Genomic DNA, 10,000 nt, shown 5'->3' with positions numbered 1-10,000 from the left:
TATTATTGTTGTTGTTGTTGTTGTTTTTATTTACAGACAAAAGCAATGGTTTGTATTACTTGTTTTTTTTTTAACGCAGCGATAACGAAAATGGTACAAAAGAGGGCGGGTTAAGGGGGGGGGGTAACATATAAAAATATAAACACCACCAAATATTTATTTTGTCTAGAGAAATAGTCCGATAAGGTCGGAATGCCCTTATCTATTAATGGGCACAAGGGGAGTGGAAATGGAGTGGGGAATGGGGGGGGGGGGGGGGGGGGGGTTGAAGGAGTGTTGAGAGAATGTCAATCGGCCATTAAAGTGCGGCTATGTAGTCTCGTGGTAATGACACTCGCTTTCGGAACGGAAGGTCCTGGGTTCGAGCTTCGCTCGACGCGTAGTTGAGTTCTTGGAAAAGGCTCTTTACTCACATTCTCTCACAAATTAATTTTCAGGTGTAAAATGAGTACCTGGCCGTTAACAGCGTGGGCTCTATAGGGGAAAAAATTGTAATATCGCCAAACAGGCATCATGTCCTAAGTGTTAAGTGTTGCTGTAGCCCAGGGACCCCATGTAAAGCGATTTGAGCACGTTTAGTGATATTGCGCTATGTATAAGTTGTTTTAAGAGATCGTCCGAATCATTAGACCCATGGACCCTGAGTTCATCTCTGCTTCTATAGCGTGAAACGGACAATAACAATAGCTTGCTACCCTTTGGTTAGGACGCTAGTCTGTCCCAAACTATTTTCCTCCAGATCTAACATAGTGTAAGCTACCCAATCACTTGCTGGGTGGACAAGGGGGGGGGGGGAAGAGAGGGGGGGAGGGGGGGAGGGGGGGGGGCAGAAAAAAATCTCGACTGCAGCCGGATCGATTTGATGCAGTTTGCAACTGAATTATCGGTTCAACTGTTTGATTTCAAGTGAGATTAATTTGTTTGGGCTTTTCTTATTGGTTGTTTGTATGTTTTTCTTTCTTTTGGAAAGATAACGAAATGTTGATAATATGTTGTGACGCCAGTGACGGTGTAGATAATTGCGACGTTGATGATGATGATGTTGATGATGATGAGGAGGAGGAGGAGGAGGAGGAGGATAATGATGAGGATTAATATTATCATTATTATTAATATTTTTAGTATTATTATTATTATTATTATTATTAGTAGTAGTAGTAGTAGTAGTAGTAGTAGTAGTAGTAGTAGTAGTAGTAGTAGTAGTAGTAGTAGTAGTAGTAGTAGTAGTAGTAGTAGTAGTAGTAGTAGTAGTAGTAGTAGTAGTAGTGTAGTGGTAGTAGTAGTAGTAGTAGTAGTAGTAGTAGTGTAGTAGTAGTAGTAGTAGTAGTTAGTAGTAGTAGTAATAGTAGTAGTTAGTAGTAGTAGTAGTAGTAGTTAGTAGTAGTAGTAGTAGTAGTAGTAGTGTAGTAGTAGTAGTAGTAGTAGTAGTAGTAGTAGTAGTAGTAGTAGTAGTAGTAGTAGTAGTAGTAGTAGTAGTAGTAGTAGTAGTAGTAGTAGTAGTAGTAGTAGTAGTAGTAGTAGTAGTAGATTAATACAATTTCTCATAATATTATATAATTTTTTAAAACCTCAAAGTTTGTAATTCTGCTTATTTTCGTTCTAAATTCAATGATCAGGGTCCGATTCATTTATTCCCACATTGTACTGTTTTGAGACGAAGTTCACATATTGATCAAGACCATCGGACGTCCAACCCTAGCCTCCCACCACGTGACAAATGCCCGTTCATAAAGAGCAATGGATTCAGGCCCCATTCTTGTCGTATTCTGAAAAAACAACCTTATAAAAAAAAACACTTGTTTCAAATAAATATCGATCTATTAAAAGAACTCGCATCTGATCTAAAATTCTAAAACCCAAGACTAACTTAAAAACTCACTAGAAGTCCCAGGTTTGAGAGTTTTTGACAGATGGGGATAATTTTAATGGATAGATATTAAATATTGAAGGACGTATTTTCTGGCTATTTTTGTTTCAAATGTGTTGTTTCGGAGGACGGTAGAATTCCCCGTATTGGATTGGTTTGAAAATGGCAAAATCCCGCAAATGCCAGTTGATATCGGCTAAAGTCCATGACCTTTCGATACGTGGCCACGGAATTTATATGAATATTATCATTGTAATAATATTGAATAGTATACGATTCTTTTATCTCTTTGTATTTATGAAACGAGTTATTTTTATCGTGCCCAATAACACAACAAGCTTGCGAGTATGATAAACAAATGACGAGCTTAATCAATACAAAGAAATGAAAGAATACGTTTATTCTACCTCTCTAATTAAGATTATTAAATATTTTGTAACCAAAATGGTATGTCATTAGTACTTCTATTCACCATAATTTCTATTTTTCTCCTGCTTGAGTGACAATTTGACTAAAAACTGAAAACGTTGGATTTGTATTCATGCGCACAAAAAGATTATTTAAAATAGGATCCAATAGTCTGATGTCAGTCTCTCCTTACCGATCATTTACAGTATTTTCCCAAAATGGCAGGCTTACCCAGCAGAAACATTTTTTTTAAAAAACTCAAACAATGTCTCTACAAAACAACTTTATGTTCTTATTAATTAAACGATCATTGTGATGTACAAAATAAATCTGAATAATAAAAAATGTACATTGTGTCGTAAGAAATGTGACGATTTTGCTGTAGGTGGTAAGGAGAAGGTTAAACAGAGCCATCGTTAACATAATATAGCCTGACACAAGAACCCTCTAGAACTGGCAGTTTGACGTCATTTTTTTAGGTTTGTGTAGCGTCTAGTGAGATATCGTTAGTAGAACTCAAGGAAACAAGTGATTTCATTGGTTGAACTATTGAATACAACTCACGATTTGTTTTCTCTTGGTGCAAAAGACTGGCATTTTGACCTCATTTTTTGGTCAGTGTCAGGCTAAAGATAGTTCAAAGATGACATCACTCAGGTCTTTGTTATTGTTTTTTGCCATCCGCGTTTATGAGTAATGCTCACTGAACTGTTTTAACCCGACTATATACGTTCACGGATACACACAGTTTTGTATGTAGGTCCGTTATACATCCGGATGGCAATGTTATGAGCTTCTTAGACATGCGCATACTATCTATAACTTTACGATGGCTATGGTTAAACAAACAAATAAAGCCCAAAAAAAACCCTAGTTAATTCTTACCTCATCGTCTTCAGTGGTGACCTCGCTGTTCTCCGAGATGGAGGAGACAGATTCACGCGTCATCCAGGACGACAGGAGTGGATCGAACACGGACGGGTCAGGACGACCGTCCATGTGTTGTGGTTGTTGTTGTGGTTGTTGAAGTTCGTGGTCTGGGGGATCGGAGCTGCATGCCATCTTGGTTGCTTGTAGAGGACGATTTCAAAAAGTCTTTACTTTATAATTCAAGTTGCAAGAGCACCAAGTTCTGTCTTTGAATATTCGTAAATGTCTTTTTTAAAAGAGAAAACTCCTTTTGTTTTTCTAATTTATAATAATATTATAATTAAATCAGATAACCGCACTACTATAAATAAAAAACATGAATTTAAAACTTTGGCCAGAAAACTCGTCCTTTCAAATATCAATCGATTTAAATAACCCTCATCTTCCCAAAAATCTCAAACCTGGGACTAAGGAAGGCTTCGCGAGTTCCCAGACTTAATGGAATTTTTTTTCCAAGATGAGGATCACTTAAATCGATCGTTATTTGAATGACAAGTTTTCTGGCGAATTTTCTAAATACCTGGGTTTGTTTTTTTTTTTGCAGAGTTTGGCACTTAACTGTTTAATCCTTTTCTTATCCCATTTTGTATGAATATCCATGAAAAACACAAAGATGTTTGTACAATTTATAGAAATATTTCTCCAAGAATACACCTTCATTTTGGAAGGAAAGAAAACCTTGCACAACACTTGATATTATCACGTCTAAATTTCCATCACGCTCACAATAAATAGAGATAAAATTCACGCGACCCACCACCCTAAAGGAAGTGCTAAAAATTGAATAATATTTAATTTAAAATGTGACCCATTTGTCGAATATGGTATTATGTAGAGTGTAATTTAGTTACCTAAAATGAATTTTGGAGCCACAGATACGAAATTTGCTGAAGGCTTAGATATATATTTCATTGTGGACAAGAAATGTTGTGGTAGCTTAACTTATAATTCTGGTCCTTTTGAATTTATAAATAACATTATGGCTTGGTACACTCCTGCTTAATACCGTTCTAAGACGATCTGGGCTTTCTGTCATATCGTTCGTCGTTCGACTTGGATTTCGTTAACTTGCTAACGCCATTTATTTGAGACGGTGAGGTACATTTAGCTTCATCGGTCAGTCCGTCCTTTTGATTGACATTGACCTTCAGTCAACAACAAATGCTATGTATCGCCGACTGCTGCAATGGTCAATTCTGACAAAGAGCAGACCGTGTGTACTTAGAGAGTTGGGGGTCGGGGAACAATCTCGACTTCACATGGGATCGATTTCGGTCCTTTGCGTGTGAAGCGAGAGCTCTACCAACTGAGCTATAGGGACCCCCGGGTTACATGTGCGAAGGCTTTTATCAAACAATCTAACAACAATAGCCTTAGATTTAAAAACAAAACAAAAAACAAAAAACAAAAAAAAAACAAAAAAAACAAAAAAAAAACAAGTGACTTCATAAGATTTATCTAACAAAGTCTTTGGACGAATCAATAATTTGCTTGCCAGGACGGAAATAACGATACATCTTTGTTAACATGAATTAAAACAAATACGTAGGCAATGAAACGTGAAAACTTGGACTTTTGTATAGATAATATCCACTAAATGTGCTCAAGTGCTTTAATAGCTGTCCCAACCCAATCCAACAGCAATACGTAAATAAAATACTATATAATACCAGAAAGATGCTCTTGTTTTTATTTTTAATGGTTTTACAGCTGTTAACAGCCAGGTGCCGATTATGCACCTGAGTACGATGAGAGAATGTAAGTAAAGAGTCTTTTTTCCAATGACTCATCTATGCGCCGCTTAGATCGGGCTCGAGCCCAGGACCTTCTGTTCTGAGGGTGTGTGACATACCACAGGGCCATATAGACGCACAAGATGCAATATAAATGCTATACTTATAATTCTTTAATAAGCTTTTTGGTTGTGTGTGTGTGTGTGTGTTTGTGTGTGTGTGTGTGTGTTTGTGTGTGTGTGTGTTTGTGTGTGTGTTTGTGTGTGTGTGTGTTTGTGTGTGTGTGTGTTTGTGTGTGTGTGTGTTTGTGTGTGTGTGTGTGTGTTTGTGTGTGTGTGTGAGTGTGTGTGTGTGTGTGAGCCATATCGTTAATCAATAAGTAGCCGACACCGAATTGAAGGTTTATTTGCTAATAGAATCGATACACAGTGCAAAGCGGAAATGACCTTTAAATAATGGCTGACAACAATGTAAACAATGAGGAAGCAAAGGTTCAGAATCGTAAATTAATTTTCGTATTCATTCTGAATGTGGATGGCATTTATATCATAGAAAATACCATGCTCTAAGCGCTATGAAATATTTCTTTATATGGACAATGTGCGTTATTTATATAACATCTAATACCGGTAACATCACAAGTTTGTTTGGGTAACTTAAGTGCTGAAAATTGAATCCAAAAAAGAGAGTTGACATTATTGGGTTCCTTGCTATTGTTTGAGATCGCCGGAGAGATGGCTAGTTCTCACTAAATTATCAAAATAAAATAAAAACAAAAAAAAATTCCCTTTATTCATCCCATACGGGAAATGTGTCTCTCGGGTCTATTCCAAGGGAAGACTGGAATAACCCAGGCGTAACCCTTAGTGCAGCGCCGAAAATTGAGCTAGGGCGAGGTGACTTGCTCAAGGCCACACAGCGCAGAGGCGGGTGATCGAACTCGGTACCTTCCGGGTACGAAGCAAAGACTGTACCGCTGAGCCACGCTGCTCCCATAAAGATCTGACAAAGTGTGTATAAAACAGTGCCAGACTTTTTCAGAACTGTATCTTACATCAATACATACTGTCTAATTTGTTATTCTTTGGGCTAACCCATACCGGAGACTGACTCCGACGACGGAGCACTGCCGTCCTCTGCCGTCTTCCGGATAAAGACGTCGGGCACGGACAAAATACTAAGAATAAAGAGAAGAGCCGGTATACCTACCCATACCAAGCTCGAGAAAAAAAAAAAACGGCAGAGGACGTCGGGTGCCCGACGTCTTTATCCGGAAAACGGCAGAGGACGGCAGTGCCGGGTCGTCGGATCAGTCTCCGGTGTGGGATAGCCCTAATAGTTCAAAGTTATTGATGATATGCGTTTAGTTAAACAATTCACAATATCCGCCAGTTGGGTATTACATGCCAGCACACAAACTATGGGTAACTATAATATTTGTTTATAGTTTGATTAATACATTTAGTGAGAACTACTCATGAAAAATGAAGGGTTAAAAACAATGACAGAGCCGAGTGACGTCAAAATCTTTCCTTCTATACATACAGGATATTCCTAAATGAAACATGATTTCTGGGTCATTTTGATGACCAAGGCAGATCATAAATGAACACGGTGTTAAAATATTGAAAGACAAAACTTCGTCAACTTTAATCAAACCGTTAGAATAAGATGGCGTTGGCTGGGTCATGTGGCCAGAATGGAAATAGGGTCAATTCCGAAAACAGCCCTGTACCAGATAGCAGATGGGAAGAGGACGTGGAGGAGACATAAGAAACTTGGCGAAGGACCATGGAGAAAGAAATAAAGGAAGCGAAGCAGGCCTGTCCTGGAAAACAGCAATAGGAAAAGCAGAGGACCACAAATTTGGAGATGTCTGGTGGAAGCCCTATGTGCCTTGAAGGCTAGAAAAGGTTTAATTAAGTAAATAAGTAAGTAAGTAAGTAAGTAAGTGCGGCTATGTGGTCTTTTGGCATGACGCTTTCGGATAGGAAGATCCTGGGTTTGAGCCTCGCTCGGCGCCTAGTTGAGTCCTTTGAGAAGGCTCTTTGCTCACATTCTCAAAACCGTACTCAGATGTAAAATGAGTACCTGACCGTTAACAGCGTTGTCTCTGTCCGAAATAAACAATTCTATTATCGCCTCACAGTTGTCATGTCTTGTCCTGTTAAATGTTGCTGTTGGACATGGACCCCTTGTAAAGCGCTTTGAACACGTTTAGTGGATATTTCGCTATATAAAAGCTTAATTATTTTTTTTAAGTACTCAAACCGTTAACTTTCAGCGTGCCTTTGAAATTAACACCTTTAACACAATGCTGGCCTACTTTGAAAAGCACGAAGGTTATTAAATTTTGGCCACAAGTCGATCGATTCAAACGACCTTCATCTCTTGGGAGAACAGCTGGAAGCATGAAAATGTGGGGACTGGCTGAGACTAGCTTGTGTACATATGGATGCCCAGAGCAGGCGATGGAGCACATCCTTTGAGAATGCCAGGATGGGCCCAGCTGCACAGACCATGACCTAAGAGTCTGCTCCACAGATGCTGTGGAGAGGGTTCGGTGTTGGAGCGACAAGCTATGATGATGACCTTCATCTTGTCAAAAACTCTCAAACCTGGGTCTTCCGTAAGTCTTCCATGAGCTAATATAATGGCAAAATACACTAAACGTACTCAAATACTTTACAAGGGGTCTCTAGCTAACAGCAAAACATAACATATAGAAAGAGACGTTTTACTTTTTATATTTTTCAACAGAGACAACGCTGTTATCGACTATGTACTTATTTTACACACGTGGACGGTGAGAGCGTTAACATAATTTAGCTTGACATAAGAACCTCTAGGACTTATAGTTTAGCGTCATTTTAAAGGTTTGTGCAGCGTCTAATGAGTTGTCGTTAGTAGAGCTCACGGTAACAAGTGATTCCATTCGTTGAACAATTGAATACAATTCACGATTTGTTTTCTTTTGACGTCATTTTTTGGTCAGTGTCAGGCTAAAGATAGAACGAAATCGACGTCACTTTGGTCTTTTGTTATTGCTTTTTTGCCACCCGCGTTTATGAGTAATTCTCACTAAACTATATTATCCAGACTATAACGTTCATGGTTACAGATAGTAGTGTGTGTGTTGGTCCGTTATTCATTCGGATGGCAATGTCGTGAGATTCTTAGCTAAGCGCATACAATCTATAAGTTAACCATGGCAGAGAGAATGTGAGTAAAGAGCCTTTTTCCGAGGATTCAACTATGTGCCGGCTCAGAGCGGGACTCAAACCCGTGACATTTCTATCCGAAGGCGAGTGGCATACCACAAGGCCACATAGCCTCAAATTAGTCTCATAATATCTCTGGCGGACCACATTTGAAGTAGAAACAAATATTGCCAAAAGTGTTCTGTGGTAACCACGTTGTGTGCGGGTTTTTTGTTTTGTTTTGTCTGTTTGTTAGGTTTATTAAGTTTTTTTTAGTTTTATTGTTTGTTTTTGTTTTGTTTTTGTTTTTCCTTTGTTTGTTTGTTTTTCATTTTGTTTGTTTTTTGTTTTTGTTGTTGTTTTTTTTTTTTTTTTTTGGAGGGAGGGGGGGGGTTGGTGTTTTGGTATATTTTTCAATTTTTTAAATTTGCTTTTTTTTTGTTTTGTTTTTGTTTTTGTTTTGGTATTTTTGTTGTTGTTGTTGTTTGTATTTTCTTTTGTTTTTTTAATGATATACTCAGTAAAGCATGAAGATAGCAATAATGGTTAACACTTCCGTGCTCTGACATAAATACGTATTTAGAATTTTGGACACAAAACTCGTCCTTCAAATATCGTATCGATTTAAACGACCCTAATATTTACAAAAACTCTCAAATTTGGGACTCAACGCGAAGTCCCAGTTTCGAGAGTTTTTGCCAAGATGATGGTCATTTTAATCGGTGGATATTTGTAGGGCTATTTTTCTGACCAAAAATTTAGATAAGCGTTGTTTGACTTTTTAGAGAGTGCGACAGAATAATAGTAACCATAATTGGTACGGGGTCAAGTCAGTGCAGTTGAAAAATTCAATTCCATCAGGGCGTTGAGACAACAAAGGCTCGGTGCCATTGATAGCAATAATCAGGTTTGATCGGGCAATGGCGGGTAGTGTCGTAAAAGTATGGTCTGCCCTGATCTGGCAAATTGTCTTTTTTTCTTTTTTTTTTTTTTTTTTTTTTTTTTTTTTTTTTTTTTTGCTTCTTTTCATTTTGGGATATATCCTTCTTCTTGTAGGTTCCATGCCTGGTCCAGGCTTCGGATACTGCATGAATTATCTCTCTCCATTCCTCCCTGTCTCTTGCTTTTTCAAACAGCTCTTGGATTGTTAGGCTGGTGAAGCCCTTCAGTTGGTCTATGAGTGTTTTTCTTTGTCTCCCCCGGGCGCGTTTACCAGGTATTTTTCCACAACTTGCCAGGTATTCATTCTTATCTTCATTTGCTAAATTTATTTCGCCTAGTAATTGGCTGACGGTTCGGTGTGACCTGACGAACATCACGCTCCCAACCGAGCGAGGCAGCAGTCTTCCGTGAAAACATGCTCCCCTTTACGCTGTCACTGTTTAACTTTTTGGACTTATTCATGCAGTTAACTCGGCAAAGTTACAAGAATGGTTTGCCATTGCCTATTCTTGTCGCCCTCTGCAGTTGGCCAGCTTGACCTGTTACCGTTCGACACCACGAGGAGGTTGCAGTAGGGCTTGATGATGATCTATCTTTGCAGACTTGGCATCATCCATTTGTCGAACGATATATCCAATACATGCCAAATTCCACAACGTTGGCGCTTCACTTTTCGGGTTTTTGTTTGTTTGTTTTGTTTTGTTGTTGTATTTGTTTTTGTCTTTGGGATTTCTTGAGTTTTTGTTGTTGTTGGGTTTTTTTGTTTTTTTTTTTTTTTGTTTTTGTTTTTTTTAAAGGCAGTTTGGCACAGAAAAAATATATTCAGCATTTTGGCATTATTTTTGGCCTTTAATTAATTTCAGCAATTTAAGATACAGACTAATACTGTCTCATCAAAATAATATATTATACAAAATGTT

At 38.2% G+C, this 10,000-nt stretch overlaps 1 protein-coding gene across 1 annotated transcript in view; it reads right to left on the bottom strand.

Moving 5' to 3' along the window:
• Nucleotides 1-10,000, bottom strand: part of LOC144957167 (neo-calmodulin-like) — a gene marked incomplete in the record, with an annotated part of 64,174 nt that overhangs the window by 46,801 nt on the left and 7,373 nt on the right. The window contains 1 exon segment of the mRNA XM_078888196.1: nucleotides 3,161-3,506. Within this exon segment, the coding sequence (XP_078744322.1) occupies nucleotides 3,161-3,337 (177 nt within the window).

This window comes from Berghia stephanieae, chromosome 11 (assembly GCF_034508935.2).
Source record: "Berghia stephanieae isolate SIO BIC M18660-M18661 chromosome 11, UCSD_Bste_1.3, whole genome shotgun sequence".
Lineage (NCBI taxonomy): Eukaryota > Metazoa > Mollusca > Gastropoda > Nudibranchia > Aeolidiidae > Berghia > Berghia stephanieae.
Note: the sequence above shows the minus strand (reverse complement) of the source record. Positions and strands in the feature narration are given on the sequence as shown.